This window comes from Oncorhynchus tshawytscha, linkage group LG19 (genome assembly GCF_018296145.1).
Source record: "Oncorhynchus tshawytscha isolate Ot180627B linkage group LG19, Otsh_v2.0, whole genome shotgun sequence".
Taxonomy (NCBI): domain Eukaryota; kingdom Metazoa; phylum Chordata; class Actinopteri; order Salmoniformes; family Salmonidae; genus Oncorhynchus; species Oncorhynchus tshawytscha.
This window is the reverse complement of record NC_056447.1, coordinates 14,430,288-14,454,328: the sequence shown is the minus strand read 5'-3', so window position 1 is coordinate 14,454,328 and position 24,041 is coordinate 14,430,288. Positions and strand designations below refer to the sequence as shown.

Genomic DNA, 24,041 nt, shown 5'->3' with positions numbered 1-24,041 from the left:
TATCCAAGCCTCAGATTAACAGTTCCACTCATATCACAATTCACACAGTTCCCAAAACACACTTAAATCAAATTAGTTGTTTTTTTACAATATTTTTACAGGAATAATAGGGTTTTTTTATAATTTCCATCTAAGGTCTAACCCTGAACCCACACTGGGAATAATTTTTGCTTTTAAAGTCTTAACAATTGTAACCTTAAAAACACAGGTTCTAGTTTCCATCCGGTCCATTCTCTAATACAGGTTTGAGAAGCTAACTTTAAATTAAAATGTTTCCATCAGGTTTTAACAAGATCTTCACACAGATTGGGATGTTAACGCTTGATTGCAGATCCCTCGGAACTCCATTTTCTCAACTCAAAAATGAATTGGTTTCCAAGAAATGTCAGTGTCACCCTATTTATCTGTCTCTGTTCAAAGCTATCCATTCTGCTGACGCTCCCACCCAGGCGGGGATCCGATCTGCTCCGTCTAGTGGAGTATGGCTATCCCAGCTGCATCAAATGCAACTCCTGTGCACGGTTAACCTTGATTTCCCCGGAAACAATCAGCAAAATTAAGATTATTATTCCCTCCTCGTCACCAAGTATTGTGGTGGAAATTATAACTAAGTGAGAGAGACTTATTTCTTCAAACAATCATCCTTTAATATCGATTAATTATTGTAATAGTGAAGCTGGTCGATCCCACACTCTAAAGTATGATGCCGAGAGCTCAACGAGCAGATTTGAACCACAGCATTTTACAACAAAGTACATCCTCTTGAATGTTCATGACAAACAGATGAATAGAATTATACAAAGGTACATTGCGCTATCAAGCAACATACAGCAAGATTTACATTGCGCCAGGTTTCGGTCTCTAGGTCATTTACTGCTTGTTTTACAGGGTTATCTTGTCAGTTTCGCACCCCTTAACACACAGATACTAGTCATTCAACAGAATGCAGGCTTTAGGTTCTATCACCAAGCCATCATAAATCAATTACTAGCGCCAAGCCTCAGAGGCCCAACTCAGTCCCACAGACACAGATGAGAGTACTCAAAGCTATTCGATGCATAAACAGTATTACAACAATCTTGTCATTTTTCTACCATACCTCCATCATTCTTAAATGGAAGAAGTTTGGAACCACCAAGATTCTTCCTAGAGTCTGAGCATCGGGGGAGAACGGCCTCGGTAGTCACTCTGACAACCCGATGGTCACTCTGACAGAACTCCAGTTCCTCTGTGGATATGGGAAAACCTTCCAGAAGGAAAACCATTCCTGCAGCACTCCACCGATCAGGCCTTTATGGTAGAGTGGCCAGATGGAAGCCACTCCTCAGTAAAAGGCACATGAAAGCCCACTTGGAGTTTGCCAAAAGGCACCTGAAGACTCTCAGATCATGAGAAAGAAGATTCTCTGGTCTGATGAAACCAAGATTGAACTCTTTGGCCTGAATGCCAAGTGTCACGTTTGGAGGAAACCTGGCACCATCCCTACGGTGAAGCAAGGTGGTAGCAACATCATGCTGTGGGGGGATGTTTTTCAGCGGCAGGGACTGGGAGACCAGTCAGGATCGAGGGAAAGATGAACGGAGCAAAGTACAGAGAGATCTTTGTCCATGAGTGACCCAGCTAGAGGACTTGAACCTGCTCGAACATCTCTGGAGAGACCTGAAAATAGCTGTGCAGTGATACTCTCCATCCAACCTGACAGACCTTGAGAGGATCTGCAGAGAAGAATGGGAGAAACTCCCCAAATACAGGTTTGACTAGCTTGTAGCGTCATACCAAAGAAGAATTGAGCAGTAATTGCTGCCAGAGGTCTGAACACTTTTGTAAATGCGTTTTATTTTTTAAAACATTTGCAAAAATGTAAAACCTGTTTTTGCTTTGTCATTATGGGGTATTGTGTGTAGATTGATGAGGGAAAAAACCCCAATTTAATCAATTTTAGAATAAGGCCGTAACATAACAAAAAGTGGAAAAAGTCAAGGGGTCTGAAAACTTTCCGAATGCACTGTATCAACTGCCTGGCTGAGTGCATTCTTACATTTTTTTTTAAATTTTTTTTTTTACAATTTATTTACATATTTCTATTCTTCAAGGTCTCTAACAAAAATGGTGCAATATTCATCCCTCACCAAATTCCTGTCTTTATCCAATATCTTTGGTACTAGATCATGCATTTTCTTACAGCCCTCAGTGGCAAACACTGAACTGCAAGCACTCAAAAGGATACAAATTGATGTGGGAGGGCTAAGAGAGTTGACCAATCAAGTTCAAGTTGAGATTTTTTTTCCATACCCAGTTCTAAATTCACTGTCAAAATATCCTCTACCAGCCTGTTGAGAATAGGGTTAAAGGGTTAATTGTGGATAAAATATACCATACTCCCCCGATTTTACTCTAACTGGTCTGTTCTGTGGGAGGAAAGAAAGAAAACGCAAACATTTTTCTTTTTTTATACAACATTTGTCAAAGTATGTTCTTGTTCACGAGGTTGGTCTGAGCTCAAGGCACTACCCAGATTAAGATATTGATAAGCTATACTTCGAAACTGGACACCAACAGATCCTTATGATGAAAAAGATCTGTGTTAGTTCAAACCAACCCCTGTGAACAAGCCGAATGACCTAGCTCTTTTCAGAACATTGTACAGGCCGGAGCCTTTCAAAAGAATGCACAGTAACCAAGGACAAAACACACTCCAAACAGACTGGAGAAAATACAAGTAGAAGTGCGAGCACAAAAACTTCAAACAGATATCCATAACACTCAAATAATTTAATAAAATCAGTAACAACAGATAAAATGTAGACTAGGACTGCGTCCCACATGGCATCCTAATTCCCTACATAATTTTGTCAAAAGTAGTAAACTATACAAAGAATAGGGTGCCATTTGGGACGGATCCCATATTTCCTTGTTATGTTATGGCTCAAACTTCCATTCCTCCAAGAATACCTCTCTTCTGAATGCTGGTTTCTTTTGTCAACCAATCAACACTGACCTCACTTCTAGACGGGCTGTGGCTCTTCAACTACGGTTGTGTCCTGATTCTCGACACTTCTCCTGAAGCACGCACTTGCACCCTTTCTCTTGGGTTTAAAAATTGTCGAAACACCCTCCAGCCAATATTTTTGTTCCATTGTTCCATTGTTCCATTGTTGATAGGGTCCCACAACAAATGCATGTCAACCCTGTTAAAGGTCCAATGCAGGGATTATTTAAATCTCAATATCATATTTCTGGGTAACAAATTAAGTAACTTACTGAGATAGTTTTTCAAAAATTAAAATGGTATAAAAGAAACAAAAATAGCTTCTTAGCAAAGTGTTAGGACTGTGTGGGAGTGATCTGATTTATGGAGGGGAAAACTGAAAACTGTTTTTGGCAGAAAGGTTTGGCTAAAACTCCACTCCACCAAAAACAGGCTGAAATTTCAGGCGGCCTTTTCAAACAGCATACACACTAAAAGGGCATTTTTAAAAAATGTAATTTTCCCAATTTCAGAGTATTATTCCAACCTCATAGTGTGGAAATGTATATAAGGAACACAGGTCAATCAAGTTGACTGCTCTGGGCCTTTAAGGTTTCTATTTCTCCAATAGGTGAAACCAGTCTTTCATAAATGGTATTGGGTAGGCTAAAGAATTATTGGATTCCCTAATAACACCATCTTGTGTTCCCATTTGTTTTTGTGTTAAATGGTTTGTTTATGAAGTAAACATGTTGCACATTCAGCAGGATACAACATCACACAATGTTCAGGTAGCAATATGTTATGTAGAGCAAATATGTCATGTAGAATAACTAATCACGTCAGCTGTATTCAAGACATTCCTATCTGCAACTTTCTGAACCGTTTGCCTACTGAACATGGCTCTGCTTCACCCACAACACTTCTGTCTTCTTTGTAAATATAGTACCAGTCAAAAGTTTGGACACACCTACTCATTCAAGGGTTTTGGGGCTCTGGGTTTTTGGTAACTCTGGGTCTTCCTTTCTGCCACAGGAAAGGAAGACCCAGAGTTACCTCTGCTGCAGAGGATACGTTCATTAGAGTTACCAGCCTCAGAAATTGCAGCCCAAATAAATGCTTCAGCGTTCTCTGAACAGTTTATGTTGAGATGTGTCTGTTTCTTGGAGACTGTATGAATCAGGGCTTCATGGTTGAATTGCTGCACAGGAAACACTACTAAAGGACACCAATAAGAAGAAGAGACTTGCTTGGGCCAAGAAACCCGAGCAATGGACATTAGACCGGTGGAAATCTGTCCTTTGGTCTGATGAGTCCAGATTTGAGATTTTTGGACTGCATGTGTGGTTCCCACCTTGCAGCATGAAGGAGTGTGGTGTGATGGTGACACAGATTTATTTAGAATTCAAGGCACTCTTAACCAGCATGGCTACCACAGCATTCTGCAGCGATACGCCATCCCATCTGGTTTGCGCTTAGTGGGACTATCATTTGATTTTCAACAGGACAATGACCCAAAACACACCTACACCTAAGGGCTATTTGACCAAGAAGGAGAGTGATGGAGTGCTGCATCAGATGACCTGGCCTCCACAATCACCCGACCTCAACCCAATTGAGATGGGTTGGGATGAGTTGGACCGCAGAGTGAAAGAAAAGCAGCCAACTAGTGCTAAGCATATGTGGGAAATCCTTCAAGACTGTTGGAAAAGCATTTCCCATGAAAGTGGGAAATATGCAAAGAGTATGCAAAGCTGTCATCAAGGCAAAGGGTGGCTACTCTTAAGAATCTAAATGATTTGTTTAACACTTTTTTTTGGTTATTAAATGATACCATGTGTTATTTCATAGATTTGATGTCTTCACTATTATTCTACAATGTAGAAAAAAGTACAAATAAAGAAAAACACTTGAAAGAGTTGGTGCGTCCTAACTTTTGACTGGTACTGTGCATAACCCTTCTCCATAAAATATGTACAGTACGTTATTGCTGTGATGTCACAGAAAGGTATCAAAACAAATTGGAATAATAGTAACACAATAAAATGCCTTCGAAAATGGAAACGACATCCACAAGATGAAACAAAGAAAACCAGCAAAATCCAAACCAACACAGTACTGCTTCTAACATAAAAGAAAAAGGACTCGACTATAAGTCCTTGATGCTCAATGAAACATGCGTCAGTATGTACAGTAGTGACTATTGCACCATGGCTCTATCAACGAGAGAGAGTTAAATAGTGAGAGCACCTAATTTGAAGGTCTGCTTAAACATTTTGCTTATACAAAATCTTTAAATAGATTGGTAACCAACAAATGGCGTGTAAATCATCATATGTAATTTCCCCACGTTCAGTATGTAACATACGTTTAAGTATAAACTGCCAACTATTCATCATTACAAAATCATGAATAACAGGCTATATAAATGTTATTTAAATAGTTTACAAATAATGTTTTTAAGCAGTGTATAAGCAAATTCAAATAAGTTCAATAACCATATGGTCTAACTATATTTGATTGAGTTCTGTGAGCCTGCTCAAATAAATTAAGTACTGGTATGGGATATAGGCCTTTGGTGCTTCACAATGACTGTATGCCAACTTGGAAAGCCTTTGAGTTAAGTTCTTGAACAGAAATTCCTGTTTTCATTGGATGTTAAACTGCTCAATGCTTAAGACACTGCTGTTACAGGAAAAATTAACTGAAAGAAACAGATTCCTACATGATGAAAAGACCAACTGGTCATATTGCCAGACACATGCACACACACCTTAAAACTACCTCCAAAATGTGAGGCAAGACTACGGTTTCAAATTTAGGTGAACATTTAGAAAACTACTTGTTGCCCTTCATAAAAAGGTGCAAACACCACAAAATATCTATACATAACTATGAAAAAAGTGATTTGCTCTCTCCAACAACAGCAACTGACCACACTAAGGGTTTTTCCCTCTCCCTCCTACAAAATGGCTTTGTATGTTAGATGAGCACAGTAGGTAATTGCAGCAGTCTCTTCAGTCCATTGTCTCGTTCCCACACAGCCACGTGTCTCAAATTCTTTACCTTTCAAACTCTTTCAAACTATAGAAACCCTAAAAGGTGACCGATTTGGGCAGCTGGTGGCTTCCAGCATGCATTCTATAAAAGTCTGGGTTGGATCGTACTGAGGTGACCTCTCCTGCCGACTGTCCAGATGAGGGCCCCGGAAGCAGCATCTAGGCCGTGAAGGCAGGCAGGGCAGGGAGGGGCCTGTGGGCCGTGGGCAGTTTTTGTAACTGGGAGGAGACCTGGTTCTGGTTTGAGCTTTGGCTCTGGTCGGCAGTGGTGGCTCTGTGTGTGTCCATTAGGCTGTGGAGCCCAGTGTGGTGGTTAGGAGGAGGGCTACACTGGAAAGGAGCCAGTCTATCGGCGAAGCAGGGCGGCGGCGGAGGGATGACGATGGAGTCTACCACCCAGCTCTCCTCCTGTCCTTCATAGTCCGGCTCCTGTGGAAGAGAGGGAAGGGCTGAGAAGGTGGTAGGAAGAGGAGAGGGGGAGGGAGAGGCAGAGATAAGGGTGGGAGAGGAGGTGTCGGGCAGGGAAAGGAGGAACACTGGAGGAGGCGGCGGTAGGGGATGGAAAAGAGAGGAGGATGAGAGGTCATCATCTAGCTCAGGTATGCGCGGCGGTGGTGGTAGGCCGAACATCCCCAGTGTTTCCTGAGGGCTGGTGCCTGGCAAGGGGCTCTGCGGCAGGGTAGTGGCCACCTCCAGCAGCCGGTCCATGAAGCAGTCCTCGCCGTCAGCCTCAGAGAGGTTGTCGTACTGGGAGGTGTTTGAGGGCCGGCGGTCTCCTGCCGTCTGGGGCACGCAGAGTGACACGGGGAACATAGTGGGCTTGAAGGTGATTCGGGGGGGCGGCTTGGCAAAGGCGAGGGAAAAAGAGGGCCGCGAGGACGGGGATTCCTCCAGGATGAGGTCCAGGGACGTGGGTGGAGGTGGACGCGGACTCTTAGGCTTCGGTAGGGGTTCTACCCCTAGTGAAAGAGCCGAGCAGGGGGGCACAGAGTCCGACTTCAGCCCTACCTTGGTCCCGTCTCGCAAGCATAGAGGTTCGGGGCCCAGGGGTGTGTGGGCGCTCTCTTCCATAGAGTAAAAGGGTGGAGGGGGTAGATCCGGGAACTCCAGTGTCTTGGACCCTGATCCAGACTGTGTGATGGAAACATCCCCAACAGGGGGCTCGTAGGGCGGAGGCCAGTAACCGGGCTCTTCCTGGGTCTCTGGACCTGCAGATCGGGCCTCCATCCCCACTCTACCACCCCTACCCTCAGACAGAGTCCTTTCTCCTCCTTTCTCCACCTCTGAGACATGGTCACTCGGACACTCCTCCACCCTATCCCTGACACCCCGCACCCCGGGAGTGGAACAAACCTTATGTGGCTTCGGCGGAGGCTTGGGTGGGGTGACTGGACACATTTTAGGCCCTTCTGGCATCAGAGCCTGATTGTGGACTACTACTGGTTCCTGAGAGGGCATGGGGCGCAGGGGGTCGTGGGCCCCAGGGATGCTGCTGGTGTCCTGGGTGTCCCCGGGACAGAAGGAGCGGTCAAGGGTGATGGTGTCCGGCCTGTGGGCCTCCATGTGGGGCTGGAGCGGGGGCTGGAGACTTGTCTTGGGCTGGTCCAGAGGGAGGGCTAGATCACGCTGGAAGGGCATCAGGAGAACAGGCCGCTCCTCACCGAGGGGCTTCTTAGGCAGCTCCTCTGACTTGGCTACAGTAGGGGAAGATAACATAGCAATTAAAAACAGAATAACTATTATAATATTAACACATGGTTGTAGTTCACTTGGCTTTTTATGTTTTAAACACTGACCATGTTCAAATACTTAGTGGCAATATGTAACTTTTTGGATGACCTGATCTGTTCTGTGTGCGCTATTTCAAGGTAACCCATTCTTAGCTTTTGTTTTTTGATCTTTTACTTTCGGTTCTGTACACCAGCTTCAAACAGCAGAAACAACAATATTTTTGGATATGAAAAATGTATTTCACAGTGGTTTTGATGGTACTATGACTCTCTACACACTATACTAGCTTATTTTAGAAAACTGATAGCAACCAGGAAATGGTGGAGCGATTTCTGCATAGTGCAACTAAGAAATGCATCCTTGAATATGTTGGATTGGTGAAAGTATAAAGGGTGGTAACCTTGTTCTCATCTATCCAATCACTTATAGATCTGTGCTTATCCCAAGGAAATGACAAAGAGGGGATGCATTTCTGAAGTAATTGAAAAGGGCCACTATCCCAGTGTGAAAGTTAGCTTTAGGCAATTGACTGACTGACAGATTAACTGACTGATTGACCAACCGACCACCTGTCTGTCTGGGGACTGATAGACTAGGCAGAAAGCCCCACCTGATGGTGGGAGGTCCAGCTTCATCTTACGGAGCTCGGCCATGGACGCCTGCAGCTGCTCCACCACCACGTCGTCGGGTAGGAAGAATGAGCTGGACAGGTGCTCCTGGAGGAACTCCCTCAGGTCCTCCAGAGGAAGCTTCAGCAAGCGCTCTGATTAAACAGACACAGGATGGACACAGGAGAGCGCAAATTAGGATTGTTTTTACTAATTAATATGCAGACCAAATCAATCGACATTCTGACTCAGATAACAATGGCAGCTACGTTGAGTGTGACACTGCCATGTTGATATGATCATTTCTGATAGAAAACCACTGAAAGAGTACAACTTTGTTGTCACTGATACACCTCTTCTGCTTGCCCGGAAGTCTTTCAGTATTTGATCTGAAACATTCAACTAGCTAATCAATCCCCTTACAGGTTAAATAATAAAATAGTAGCCAATCATAAATAATCAAACAACAGCAAACATCAAGTGACGTGTGATGAAACCAATCCGACAATCAGCTGAATTACTCAACAATCACACTACATCCAATGAAAAGACGGCATTCCTCTCTTCTCCACAGTAACCAGTGACCATCTGCATTATGTAAGCGAAGCAGCCAACCAACTGAGGCAACATGTGTACAGATGTCATTCACGTGGAAATACCCTATAGATGGCGCCGACAGACATGGCAGCTCTGGTTCTCGTTCCTGGTTCTAGTTGTGTGTTATTTCTTACATTAGCCCAGAAAGTTTGTGTTATTACATACAGCCCAAAATAACTTTTGGATATCAGAGCAGCGGCAACTCACAAGGAATACAACATTCCCAAATTGGATCCTTTGTTCGTACCCCCCAGGGCAACTGAACTTATCCCAGAGGCTGCTCCAAGACACCGCCGGTGGAGAAGAGGTATTTGGAGTGGACTTCTAGTCCGACTCAGGAGGCGTGCACACCATCCACCGCTTCAGAGTATATTACTTGCTAATGTCCAGTCTCTGGACAATAAAGTAGATGAGCTCAGGGCGAGGATCTCTTTCCATAGAGACATCAGGTACTGTAACATACTCTCGTTTGACGGAAACATGGCTCTCTCGGGATATACTGTCCGTGTCCACACAGCCAGCTGGGTTCTCAGGATATCGCACAGACAGGAATAAAGAACTCCCCGGGGAAGAAGGTGGGGGTGTATGCTTCATGATTAACTTCTCATCGTGTGATTGTAACAACGTACAGAAACTCAAGTCCTTTTGTTCACCTGACCTAGAATACCTCAAATGCCGACCATATTACCTCCCAAGAGAATTCTCTTCGGTTATAGTCACAGCCGTGCATATTCCCCCTCCAGCCGATACCACAACGGCCCTCAAGGAACTACACTGGACTTTGTGCAAACTGGAAACCACATATTCTGAGGCAGCATTTATTGTAGCTGGGGATTTTAACAAAGCAAATTTGAGGAAAACGCTACTGAAGCTCTAACAACACATTGACTGTAGTGCTCGCACTGCTAAATCACTCGACCACTGCTACTCCAACTTCCGGGATGCCTACAAGGCCTTACCCCGCCCTCCCTTCGGCAAATCAGATCATGACTCCATTTTGCTCATCCCTTCCTATAGGCAGAAACTAAAACAGGAAGTATCTGTGCGAAGGTTTATTCAACGCTGGTCTGACCAAACGAAACCATGCTTCAAGATTGTTTTGATCACATGGACTGGGATAAATTCCTGGGTAGCCTCAGAATAACATTGATGTATACACTGACACGGTGACTGAGTTCATCAGGAAGTGTATAGCGAATGTTGTTCCCACTGTAACTATTGAAACCTACCCAAACCGTGGACAGATGGCAGCTTCCTCGCAAAACTGAAAACGTGAACCACCGCATTTAACCATGGCAAGGTGACTGGGAATATGGTTGAATATAAAACTGTGTAGTTATTCCCTCCGTAAGGTAAACAGGCAAAACGTGAGTACAGACACAAAATGGAGTCGCAATTCAACGGCTCAGACACGAGACATACAGTGGGGCAAAAAAGTATTCAGTCAGCCACCAATTGTTCTCCCACTTAAAAAGATGAGAGAGGCCTACAATTTTCATCATAGGTACACTTCAACTATGACAGACAAAATTAGAAAACAAATCCAGAAAATCACATTGTAGGATTTTTAATGAATTTATTTGCAAATTTATGGTGGAAAATAAGTATTTGGTCAATAACAAAAGTTTATCTCAATACTTTGTTATATACCCTGTGTTGACAATGACAGAGGTCAAAGGTTTTCTGTAAGTCTTCACAAGGTTTTCACACACTGTTGCTGGTATTTTGGCCCATTCCTCCATGCAGATCTCCTCTAGAGCAGTGATGTTTTGGGGCTGTTGCTGGGCAACACAGACTTTCAACTCCCTCCAAAGATTTTCTATGGGGTTGAGATCTGGAGACTGGCTAGGCCACTCCAGGACCTTGAAATGCTTCTTACGAAGCCACTCCTTCGTTGCCCGGGTGGTGTGTTTGGGATCATTGTCATGCTGAAAGACCCAGCCACGTTTCATCTTCAATGCTCTTGCTGATAGGTTTTCACTCAAAATCACACGATACATGGCCCCATTCATTCTTTCCTTTACACGGATCAGTTGTCCTGGTCCCTTTGCAGACAAACAGCCCCAAAGCATGATGTTTCCACCCCCATGCTTCACAGTAGGTATGGTGTTCTTTGGATGCAACTCAGCATTCTTGAAACTCCCCAAATACAGATGTGCCAAGCTTGTAGCGTCATATTCAAGACTTCAGGCTGTAATCGCTGCCAAAAGTGCTTCAACAAAATACTGAGATAAGGGTCTGAATACTTATGTTAATGTGATATTCCTGCAAACATTTCTAAAAACCTGTTTTTGCTTTGTCATTATGGGGTATTGTGTGTCGATTGACGAGAGGAAAAAACAATTTAATCAATTTCAGAAAAAGGCTGTACGTAACAAAATGTGGCAAAAGTGAAGGGGTCTGAAAACTTTGAATGCACTCTAAGTCAAGGGGTATGAAAACTTTCTGAAGGCACTGTAGTATGAACACCTCAACACATGACATATGACAAAATGTAATATGACCTCCAGTGTGTCGATTCTATCCTTCCCTGATGATGTCATACTCACTCTTGTGTATTTTGAGGGTGGTGTAGGCCATGGCTGTGAGTATCCTCTCTCCCTCTAGGATGTAGATGTCCCACAAGCGCAGGGTCAGGGTGAACGGGGTCTGTCGCAGAGACACACGTCAGAGGAGACATTTTGAAACTCTTGTAAATAACCATTAAAATATGTTTGGATATAGTATTTCGGGTCATTGGACATCAGGTGGTTAAATTTACAATAGGGGGGTTCAAATGTATGACTCTCACCCTATCTATGAAGCACTGCAGGAACCATTTAGTGGTGTATATTCCATTGGACATCTGCTCTCTGTCCTACAGGCAATAGAAGAGTGAAACAGAGTAATTATTTTAGTATACTTACAGCCCTGGCTTTCCAGAGAAAAAGGATATCTAACACAGAATAAGTACCGCCTTTCTGAAAAGAGTTGAATTTAGTGACAAACGCTAGGGAAATGCGTTTCTCACCAGGTGTTTCTTTAGCTTGGGGAGGAGCTTGGACAGGATCTGCTCGTGGTGGGCCTGGTAGCGCTGCAGCTTGGGGAACCCAGGGATGAAGAATCCTACCACACACATACAGGTACAAAAAGAGAGAGGATGCATAGTTAGGAGCCATGTCAAGAATGTAAAACAAAAATGTAAACAAGGTCTATGACAGTAGTTCAGTAGCAACCTAACTAACTCCTCCTACATCCCTCGCTCTCCCTCTCCTCCCCTGCTCACCATGCATGGTGTGGTTGTTGTTTGTGAGGAGCTGGGACAAGGCCCAGAAGGCGTCCTCCTCGTTCAGGTACATGAGCAGGATGGCGGCGATCTGACTCATCCCCTGGCAGTAGCTCACCTCCTGGGGACAGGACAATAGATCTTTAAAAAATAGATCTTGGAAAGTGGATAGATCTTGGAAAGTGGAGGCGTCATAGAACGTCAAAAAGTTAAATTGCTATAGACACCTTGCTGTTTTTGAGACAGCGTTGTATTTGCTAACAAAGAGATTTGGTTAATTAAGGCCAGCACCACAGGCAGTAAAGATATTTGTGACTCGATTTAGGAAACTAGGCGCATGTCGCAAGCCATGACTTCACAGGAGAGCCGTTTGAATGGTAATTTTTATTTCCTACATTTTTAAAATCAAAAATGTATATTTTGGCCTTCTTGGACATTCCATGTGCCTTAATAACAAACTTGTATGCCACCTGTAAATATGAATAAAATGGTTAAATTACGAGTCGTGTTGGTTAAGCCACACAAAAAGTTAGCAACCTTCCCACTAGCCATGATTGGCTGAGATGAGTGGGCTGGACATGCCGAGAGAGGAGTTTGGATTGGTCGGCCATAGAAGCTCATCAGTCTGTGTTGGTAATCCTGTCGAACGTGGCTTTAAAAAAAATCTATTGTGTCGTGGAGCTGCATAAGTGTGGCTCTCGACTTTCTGGAGGATCAAGTTATGAAATCAGTGGAACTAGAGTATGATAGCTAAAGAGATGGAGAAAACACCTGTCTCTGGATTACATCTTCAAACTAAGGGAAACCGTGGCATAGTATTCCTGACTACGAGACGCGTCCATGCACAATGATGTATATAGGTAAGATAGCTAGCTACATTTTCAGATATTACACTTTTTCAAATTTTGACAGAAAGTGGTTTCATCTCAAGCTAAAGTGTACAGTTAGCTAGCTAGCTAACGTTAGCTGGCTGGCTCCCTAGCTGATGTTATTATTAGTTTCCCAGAGCCGTTTGCTGTTCTAGTTAGAGCCTAATGTTAGCTAGCTAACATTGAACATCAGTGGTTAGCTCCCAACACTGTGGCATTTTTGGCACAGTTCATTGTGGTTTAACTAGCTAACGTTAGCTGGCTGACGCTGTTTATTGTTTAACTGGCTAATGTTGGCTGGCTGACTTGTTAGATAACATTACATGACGTGTGTACAACACCCGTTGAATATGGCCGGTGTCAGTAAACATCTGCAAAAAAGCGTAATGAAATTGTTGCCTGCAGAGCTGGTTAGGCTCTTTTCATGTTATCCAGAGGTAAACAAATCATTGGCCAGAGCGGAAAGTGTGTGCTTCGATAGCAAAACGAGATGGTGGAGCTAAAGCTTAGCTTAGTGTGAACAATGCTGAATGGTTGTAGACAAAGAAGAGCTCTTCACTAGATAGCAAAACAATCACAGGCGATTTTCTCAAAAGTGAGTTTACAAGTTGATCAACTTTCAAAGCAGAATTACTTTCCCATTGTTCCTCAAATGCAGCGTATGATATACCATTTTGTAGCTTGAGCCTCTACTTTTAAATAATGTAAAAAACACCATTTCAAATTTTGCTACCTAAGACCGAATCCAGGTGTTGAGTCACATTTTTGCATAAAAAAAACACCCTTGATTTTTCCCACATTTTGTTACTTTACAGCCTTATTTTAAAATGTATGTTTTCCCCTCATCTACACACAATAGCCTACAATTGTATTAGCCTACTTTTGTATTTTGCAATTGTATTAGCCTATTCCAATATATCTGTCATTCAGTGACATTTATTCCCATAGTAATTCTTTATGGATCCATCCAGATGTGGTTAGAAAACAGCGCATGTGGTGGGCTATGCAAAGAGATTGGTGAAGTGACATGCCCTGCAAACACACATTAATACATTTAAAGTCCCTAAACTCGGCTGAGCAGTAGGGTTGATCCGAGCGTTCTGATCTAACAACAGTAGTCAAGCACCCAAACTAACTGGCTAACGTTGGCTAGCTACTTCCAGAAACAAATGAGAGAACCGCGTACTTTGACCAATTTACTCGCCATAGCTGGTTAGGCTGTTTTTAAGTTAGTTGGTGACTGCAACTGTGCTTCTGGCAATCATTTTATTCTGATTTTCTGCCAACGTTTACTGACACTGGACATATTCAACGGGTGTTTAGAGTTGGTAAATTTGTCAGTGAATCTGCACACTGGCACACAGACGAGAGTGCTCTAAAATCGGAGTAGATAGCCAGAGCAAATATATTTGAGCAAATAAATATACTGTCTATTGACAGTTGTCGCAGTGACATCAAACATTATTTAGAAATAGTTACTTGCATAGTGGAGTCTTTTGTTTAGACATGTAGCTAGCCAGCTAAACAATGAATCCCAACTCATATTATTACTACCCTGCATGAATATACAGGTAGCTAACTAACCAGCTTCAACATTAGCTAGCTAACATTAGGCTATAACTAGTAATGCAAATGGCTCTGAGATACAAATAATATTACTACACAGATCATACATGTAACGCTAGCTAGCTAACAGTACACTTTAGCTTGAAATGAAAACAACTTTAACAAAATTAGAAACTTGTAATATCTGAAAATGTAGCTAGCTAGCTTCTCCCTCTCTGTCACGGATGCCACAGTTGCCCTTAGTTTGAAGGTGTAATCCGGAGACAAGTGTTTTATACAACAACCTTCTGTGTGTTTTCTTTTCATATTTGCAATCAAATGCCGAAATGTACTCCATCTTCTTAGCTATCATAGTCTAATTCCACTGATTTCAAACCTCGGTCCTCCAGAAAGCGGAGAGCAACACTTATGCAGTTCTACTTCATAATATCTTTCAAAAGAGCTGCGTTACCTACACATACTGACCAGTTCATATTATAGACAGAAGCGTGCTACATGGCAGACCAATCCGAACTCATCTCTCAGCATGTCATGTCCACTCATTATACAGATGGCATACATGTTTGTTATTAAGGAACATGAAAGTTCACATATTCCAGAAGGCATTTCTGCCAAACATGATAAAATAAAGGTTTACGTTCAAATGGCGCTCCTGTGAAGTAGACGCGCGACATACACAGTTTCCTGAAACGATTCACATTTTTGTTACACTAAGTTTTTCATAAGAGAAACAACAGTTTTAGTAAGTAATAAGCTACAGTCCAGTTACAACTACTTTTTTTGTGGGTGTAGGAAGAGCAATTCTTACACTATTGTTCTAAATTCAATCACTCTTCTTCTTCATTCTCATCATTCAGTTCATTCAAATTCAATTGTAATACATTTTGTCCTAGTTTTGCATGTGCTCCAAAGGGATAACTTGAAATAACATTATATACAGTTGGTTAAGAAAATAATCTAAATAAAAATGTGATTATTTATTAGCCTATTGGATATCAGTATTTTAGGCACATGTGAATTAGGCCTCATGTAAATCAGTCAAAAGCTCAAGAGATACTGTTTGCATGACAACAGGTGCTGTTAGATTACAATATAATTTATCTGCCAGTTTGGAACAACATTTCCTTTATGAGTAGTGAGTGATCCTAGGGTGGCAACACACAAATTCTAAGTGATTTCAATGAGTCTTTCTCCATTCTGATTGTTTAAACTATTCAAAATTAAACTTCAACCATACAAATTTCATCATTTCCTGCACTCAAATGCAGTGATGGAAAAAGTACACAATTGTCAATTATTCAAGTAAAAGTCATCCAGTAAAATACTACATGAGTAAAAGTTTGCTGAAAGTATTTGGTTTTAAATATACTTAAGTATCAAAAGTAAATGTAATTGATAAAATGTACTTAAGCATCAAAAGTATAAATCATTTAATATTCCTCAAACCAGATCAAACCAGATGGCACCATTTTTTTTTACGGATACCCAGGGGCACACACCAACACTCAGACATAATTTACAAACAAAGCACGTGTTTAGTGAGTCCTCCAGATCAGAGGCAGTAGACGACCAGAGATGTTCTCTTGACAAGTGCGGGAATTTGACTATTTTCTTGTCCTGCTAAACATTCAAAATGTAACAAGTACTTTTAGGTGTCAGGGAAAAATGTATGGAGTAAAAAGTACAGTATTTTCTTTAGGAATGTAGTGAAGTAAAAGTTGTCAAATAAAAATAAAGTAAAGCACAGATGCCCCAAAAATATATACTTTACACCACTGCTCAATTGAGATAATTTCCATACTGCCACGTAGGACTGCACGATATGGGCAAATAATCTAGGACTTATTTTTAACCAAATGTTGCAATTGCGATTTGACTTGCGAATTAGAGCAAATAGAATGACTATTCTAATTCTATAGTTAGAATATAATAGTAGGCACTTTGAATACAGTGTTGTTTGACATGACAACAAATGAAAATGCTTGGGTGTCACGCCCTGGTCGAAGTATTTTGTGTTTATCTTCATGTATTGGGTCAGGCCAGGGTGTGGCATGGGTTTTTGTATGTGGTGTGTATATATTGGGATTGTAGCTAGTGGGGTGATCTAGCAAAGTCTATGGCTGTCTGGAGTGGTTCTCAATCAGAGGCAGGTGTTTATCGTTGTCTCTGATTGGGAACCATATTTAGGCAGCCATATTCTTTGAGTTTGTCGTGGGTGATTGTCCTTAGTGTCCTTGTTCCTGTCTTTGTTAGTTTTCACAAGTATAGACTGTTTCGGTTTTCGTTTCGTTCATTTACGTTCTTTGTTTTGTAGTGTTTGTATTTATTCGTGTTAACGTTCGTTCATTAAACATGGATCGCAATCTACACGCTGCATTTTGGTCCGACTCTCCTTCACACCTAGAAAACCCGTTGCAGAATCACCCACCACAAACGGACCAAGCAGCGTGTCAACAGGCAGGAGCAGCCCAAAGAGGAGATGCGCAATAAGGATTTCTGGACATGGGAGGAAATCCTCGACGGGAGAGGACCCTGGGCTAAACCAGGGGAGTGTAGCCGCCCAAAGGTGCAGCAGGTTAAGAGGCAACAGGAGCAGCCCAAAGAGGAAGACAGTATGGACTATACTTCTTGGGAGGAGATAGACAGGTGGGCGGTCGACCCAGGGAGAGTGCCGGTGCCCGCCTGGGATTCGATGGAGCAGTGCGCAGAAGGTTATCGGAGAATGGAGTTGGCGAAGCAAGCACGGCGGCGCGGACGGAAGCCCGAGAGTCAGCCCCAAAAATTTCTTGGGGGGGGGCTCACAGGGAGTATGGCTACGCCAGGTAGGAGACCTGCGCAAACTCCCTGTGCTTACCGGGGGGCTAGAGAGACCGGGCAGGCACCGTGTTATGCAGTGGTGCGCACGGTGTCCCCAGTGCGGGTGCATAGCCCGGTGCGGTATATTCCAGCTCCGCGTATCGGCCGGGCTAGAGTGGGCATCGAGCCAGGTAAGGTTGGGCAGGCTCGGTGCTCAAGAGCTCCAGTGCGCCTGCACGGTCCGGTATATCCAGTACCACCTCCACACCCCAGCCCTCCGGTAGCAGCCAGTCAGCGTGGAGCAGCCAGAGCTGTCGGTCTGCACGGAGCAGCCAGAGCTGTCGGTCTGCACGGAGCAGCCAGAGCTGTCGGTCTGCACGGAGCAGCCAGAGCTGTCGGTCTGCACGGAGCAGCCAGAGCTGTCGGTCTGCACGGAGCAGCCAGAGCTGTCGGTCTGCACGGAGCAGCCAGAGCTGTCGGTCTGCACGGAGCAGCCAGAGCTGTCGGTCTGCACAGAGCTGCCGGTCTGCAAGGAGCTGCCAGTCTGCAAGGAGCTGCCAGTCTGCACGGAGCCACCAGAGCTGTCAGTCAGCGTGGAGCAGCCAGAGCCGTCAGTCAGCGTGGAGCAGCCAGAGCCGCCAGTCAGCGTGGAGCAGCCAGAGCCGCCAGTCAGCGTGGAGCAGCCAGAGCCGCCAGTCAGCGTGGAGCAGCCAGAGCCGCCAGTCAGCGTGGAGCAGCCAGAGCCGCCAGTCAGCGTGGAGCAGCCAGAGCCGCCAGTCAGCGTGGAGCAGCCAGAGCCGCCAGTCAGCGTGGAGCAGCCAGAGCCGCCAGTCAGCGTGGAGCAGCCAGAGCCGCCAGTCAGCGTGGAGCAGCCAGAGCCGCCAGTCAGCGTGGAGCAGCCAGAGCCGCCAGTCAGCGTGGAGCAGCCAGATCTTTCAGTCTGCCAGGATCCGCCAGTCGGCCAGACTCTTCCAGGATCCGCCAGTCGGCCGGACTCTTCCAGATCCGCCAGTCGGCCGGGATCCTCCAGATCCGCCAGTCGGCCGGGATCCTCCAGATCCGCCAGTCGGCCGGGATCCTCCAGATCCGCCAGTCGGCCGGGATCCTCCAGATCCGCCAGTCGGCCGGGATCCTCCAGATCCGCCAGTCGGCCGGGATCCTCCAGATCCGCCAGTCGGCCGGGATCCTCCAGATCCGCCAGTCGGCCGGGATCCTCCAGATCCGCCGGGATCCTCCAGATCCGCCGGGATCCTCCAGATCCGCCGGGATCCTCCAGATCCGCCGGGATCCTCCAGATCCGCCGGGATCCTCCAGATCCGCCGGGATCCTCCAGATCCGCCAGTCGGCCGGGAGTCGGCCGGGATCCGCCAGTCGGCCGGGATCCGCCAGATCCGCCAGCCGGCCGGGGTCCGCCAGACTCTTCCAGATCCGCCAGACTCTTCCAGATCCGCCAGACTCTTCCAGATCCGCCGGGATCCGCCAGTCGGCCGGGATCCGCCAGTCGGCCGGGATCCGCCAGTCGGCCGGGATCCGCCAGTCGGCCGGGATCCTCCAGTCGGCCGGGATCCTCCAGTCGGCCGGGATCCGCCAGTCGGCCGGGATCCGCCAGTCGGCCTGTATCCGCCAGTCGGCCTGTATCCGCCAGTCGGCCGGGATCCTCCAGTCGGCCGGGATCCTCCAGTCGGCCGGGATCCTCCAGTCGGCCGGGATCCGCCAGTCGGCCGGGATCCGCCAGTCGGCCGGGATCCGCCAGTCGGCCGGGATCCGCCAGTCGGCCTGTATCCGCCAGTCGGCCGGGATCCGCCAGTCGGCCGGGATCCTCCAGTCGGCCGGGATCCTCCAGTCGGCCGGGATCCTCCAGTCGGCCGGGATCCTCCAGTCGGCCGGGATCCGCCAGTCGGCCGGGATCCGCCAGTCGGCCGGGATCCGCCAGTCGGCCGGGATCCGCCAGTCGGCCGACGGGATCCGCCAGTCGGCCGGGATCCGCCAGTCGGGGTGATCTAGCAAAGTCGATGGCTGTCTGGAGTTGTTCTCAATCAGAGGCAGGTGTTTATCGTTGTCTCTGATTGGGAACCATATTTAGGCAGCCATATTCTTTGAGTTTGTCGTGGGTGATTGTCCTTAGTGTCCTTGTTCCTGTCTTTGTTAGTTTTCACAAGTATAGGCTGTTTCGGTTTTCGTTTCGTTCATTTACGTTCTTTGTTTTGTAATGTTTGTATTTATTCGTGTTTACGTTCGTTCATTAAACATGGATCGCAATCTACACGCTGCATTTTGGTCCGACTCTCCTTCACACCTAGAAAACCCGTTGCAGAATCACCCACCACAAACGGACCAAGCAGCGTGTCAACAGGCAGGAGCAGCCCAAAGAGGAGATGCGCAATAAGGATTTCTGGACATGGGAGGAAATCCTCGACGGGAGAGGACCCTGGGCTAAACCAGGGGAGTGTAGCCGCCCAAAGGTGCAGCAGGTTAAGAGGCAACAGGAGCAGCCCAAAGAGGAAGACAGTATGGACTATACTTCTTGGGAGGAGATAGACAGGTGGGCGGTCGACCCAGGGAGAGTGCCGGTGCCCGCCTGGGATTCGATGGAGCAGTGCGCAGAAGGTTATCGGAGAATGGAGTTGGCGAAGCAAGCACGGCGGCGCGGACGGAAGCCCGAGAGTCAGCCCCAAAAATTTCTTGGGGGCTCACAGGGAGTATGGCTACGCCAGGTAGGAGACCTGCGCAAACTCCCTGTGCTTACCGGGGGGCTAGAGAGACCGGGCAGGCACCGTGTTATGCAGTGCTGCGCACGGTGTCCCCAGTGCGGGTGCATAGCCCTGTGCGGTATATTCCAGCTCCGCGTATCGGCCGGGCTAGAGTGGGCATCGAGCCAGGTAAGGTTGGGCAGGCTCGGTGATCAAGAGCTCCAGTGCGCCTGCACGGTCCGGTATATCCAGTACCACCTCCACACCCCAGCCCTCCGGTAGCAGCCAGTCAGCGTGGAGCAGCCAGAGCTGTCGGTCTGCACGGAGCAGCCAGAGCTGTCGGTCTGCACGGAGCAGCCAGAGCTGTCGGTCTGCACGGAGCAGCCAGAGCTGTCGGTCTGCACGGAGCAGCCAGAGCTGTCGGTCTGCACGGAGCAGCCAGAGCTGTCGGTCTGCACGGAGCAGCCAGAGCTGTCGGTCTGCACGGAGCAGCCAGAGCTGTCGGTCTGCACAGAGCTGCCGGTCTGCAAGGAGCTGCCAGTCTGCAAGGAGCTGCCAGTCTGCACGGAGCCACCAGAGCTGTCAGTCAGCGTGGAGCAGCCAGAGCCGCCAGTCAGCGTGGAGCAGCCAGAGCCGCCAGTCAGCGTGGAGCAGCCAGAGCCGCCAGTCAGCGTGGAGCAGCCAGAGCCGCCAGTCAGCGTGGAGCAGCCAGAGCCGCCAGTCAGCGTGGAGCAGCCAGAGCCGCCAGTCAGCGTGGAGCAGCCAGAGCCGCCAGTCAGCGTGGAGCAGCCAGAGCCGCCAGTCAGCGTGGAGCAGCCAGAGCCGCCAGTCAGCGTGGAGCAGCCAGAGCCGCCAGTCAGCGTGGAGCAGCCAGAGCCGCCAGTCAGCGTGGAGCAGCCAGAGCCGCCAGTCAGCGTGGAGCAGCCAGAGCCGCCAGTCAGCGTGGAGCAGCCAGATCTTTCAGTCTGCCAGGATCCGCCAGTCAGCCAGACTCTTCCAGGATCCGCCAGTCAGCCAGACTCTTCCAGATCCGCCAGTCGGCCAGACTCTTCCAGATCCGCCAGTCGGCCGGGATCCTCCAGATCCGCCAGTCGGCCGGGATCCTCCAGATCCGCCAGTCGGCCGGGATCCTCCAGATCCGCCAGTCGGCCGGGATCCTCCAGATCCGCCAGTCGGCCGGGATCCTCCAGATCCGCCAGTCGGCCGGGATCCTCCAGATCCGCCAGTCGGCCGGGATCCTCCAGATCCGCCAGTCGGCCGGGATCCTCCAGATCCGCCAGTCGGCCGGGATCCTCCAGATCCGCCAGTCGGCCGGGATCCTCCAGATCCGCCAGTCGGCCGGGATCCTCCAGATCCGCCAGTCGGCCGGGATCCTCCAGATCCGCCGGATCCTCCAGATCCGCCGGGATCCTCCAGATCCGCCGGGATCCTCCAGATCCGCCAGTCGGCCGGGAGTCGGCCGGGATCCGCCAGTCGGCCGGGATCCGCCAGTCGGCCGGGATCCGCCAGATCCGCCAGCCGGCCGGGGTCCGCCAGACTCTTCCAGATCCGCCAGACTCTTCCAGATCCGCCAGACTCTTCCAGATCCGCCGGGATCCGCCAGTCGGCCGGGATCCGCCAGTCGGCGGGATCCGCCAGTCGGCGGGATCCCAGTCGGCCGGGATCCTCCAGTCGGCCGGGATCCTCCAGTCGGCCGGGATCCGCCAGTCGGCCGGGATCCGCCAGTCGGCCGGCCTGATCCGCCAGTCGGCCTGTATCCGCCAGTCGGGGTATCTCGGGGTCCGCCAGGCCGGGATCCGCCAGTCGGCCGGGATCCTCCAGTCGGCCGGGATCCTCCAGTCGGCCGGGATCCTCCAGTCGGCCGGATCCTCCAGTCGGCCGGGATCCTCCAGTCGGCCGGGATCCTCCAGTCGGCCGGGATCCTCCAGTCGGCCGGGATCCTCCAGTCGGGGGGGATCCTCCAGTCGGTCGGGATTTTCCGCCAGTCTTCATGTATTGGGATCAGGCCAGTCGGTGTGGCATGGGATCCGCCAGTCGGCCGGTGTATATCCGCCAGTCGGCCGGGATCCGCCAGTCGGGGTGATCTAGCAAAGTCGATGGCTGTCTGGAGTTGTTCTCAATCAGAGGCAGGTGTTTATCGTTGTCTCTGATTGGGAACCATATTTAGGCAGCCATATTCTTTGAGTTTGTCGTGGGTGATTGTCCTTAGTGTCCTTGTTCCTGTCTTTGTTAGTTTTCACAAGTATAGGCTGTTTCGGTTTTCGTTTCGTTCATTTACGTTCTTTGTTTTGTAATGTTTGTATTTATTCGTGTTTACGTTCGTTCATTAAACATGGATCGCAATCTACACGCTGCATTTTGGTCCGACTCTCCTTCACCACATGAAAACCGTTACACTGGGAGGAATATTGTGACAGGGTAGGAACTAAAGTGTTCATAAGTGTTTCCTAGGGGACCCTATAAGCATGTTGAACGTTTTCGCTTAGCTACTTCATGTAGCTAACATTCTTGCTTCATGTAGCTAACATACATCAATAAGGGATCATAGATTTCACCTGGTCAGTATATAGTACGTCATGGAAAGAGCAGGTGTTGCTAATATTTTGTACATTCAATGTATTGGGTCTAAAAGAGGCATTTGATAGTCTACATTTAGTGTTTTCTTTAACTGCCATTTCCAGAAAGTCAGACACTTCTGACACGCCAACACATTTTCTTCAGCTTCAGAAGCTTCTGCATTCACCTAATTTTGTGTAGTTATCCTTAGATATACAGTGGGGGAAAAAGGTATTTAGTCAGCCACCAATTGTGCAAGTTCTCCCACTTAAAAAGATGAGGCCTGTAATTTTCATCATAGGTACACTTCAAATATGACAGACAAAATGAGAAAAAAAATCCAGAAAATCACATTGTAGGATTTTTAATAAATTTATTTGCAAATTATGGTGGAAAATAAGGCAATGAGCTCTGTCGGGTCTTTAAAAAAAATGGCAGGTGGGGAAACTAAACCGATTGCGTGATATTGAGAGATGTCGTGTGGGAAAATGGCTTTTTTCCACTCGATCCGTCCAACTGATCACCTTACCACCTCTAAAATGTAAATTAAACACTATAAAGAGTTTATATAATGTGTCATTACATTCCTATTTGAAGGTTTGTGTCGATTTTGAAATTGGGTTTTTAGGGCAGTGCTAAAGTGTTCTTCAGAAGTAAACAGCGGCTTTTGAGAGCCATGATCGCTTGCAGTGATGACGCAAAAAATGACTAGGTATCACCCCCCTTACCCTGTCCCTTACTTGTTTTTAAATGGTGAGAGAAGTGCTACACCTGGTGGAGAGACTGTAAGACAGAATTAGTTGCTTTATGCGAGCTGTACGTTACACCATGACACGTCACGATATAACGTACAGCGTCGGAGGGGTCCGTTTTTTCAACTTTTCTCCAATAGTATAGCGCCATTACCATGTCGATCAACGCTTGAATAGAAACGTAGTTCACACCCCAGATTTTGATGTCAACACAGTCGCTACAGTCCCATTAGTTTTTGCAGCCTCGTTTGAATGTCGCGGTTGCGCACAATTGTACGGAATGGGGTTAGCGTAAGTTAATGTGTTATAACTTGAGGAATGGTAAGGAGTCGTAACGTTATACCAGTTAATACTATAGCGAATTGGTTAGGTTACTAATGTTAGCTCATCTGATGATGTAACTTTAGCTAGCTACAGTTAGCTGTATGACTTTATTAGCCAGCTAATTCCACACCATAAACTCAATTATTTGATCAGTTAAGTTGGCTAATGTTGCTCAACATTTCTCTGGCTAGCTAATGGAGAAGTCGATCCAGCTCGCAAGATAACGTTACTTAACAATGCTAACACCACTTCCACCACAC

The 24,041-nt window shown here is 47.0% G+C and overlaps 1 protein-coding gene across 2 annotated transcripts in view; it reads right to left on the bottom strand.

Annotated features, from left to right (window-relative positions):
• Positions 1-4,565: 4,565 nt before the first annotated feature.
• si:dkeyp-19e1.3 overlaps positions 4,566-24,041 on the bottom strand; it is a 123,218-nt gene continuing 103,742 nt past the window's right edge. For both annotated transcript variants that reach the window (XM_024379152.2, XM_024379153.2), the window contains exons 9-14: positions 12,229-12,349; positions 11,974-12,068; positions 11,755-11,820; positions 11,513-11,612; positions 8,369-8,521; positions 4,566-7,721 (exon numbers count right to left, since the gene is read on the bottom strand). In XM_024379152.2, the coding sequence (XP_024234920.1) occupies positions 6,187-7,721; positions 8,369-8,521; positions 11,513-11,612; positions 11,755-11,820; positions 11,974-12,068; positions 12,229-12,349 (2,070 nt within the window). In that variant the 3' untranslated portion in view covers positions 4,566-6,186. The remainder of the gene's footprint in view (positions 7,722-8,368; positions 8,522-11,512; positions 11,613-11,754; positions 11,821-11,973; positions 12,069-12,228; positions 12,350-24,041) is intronic.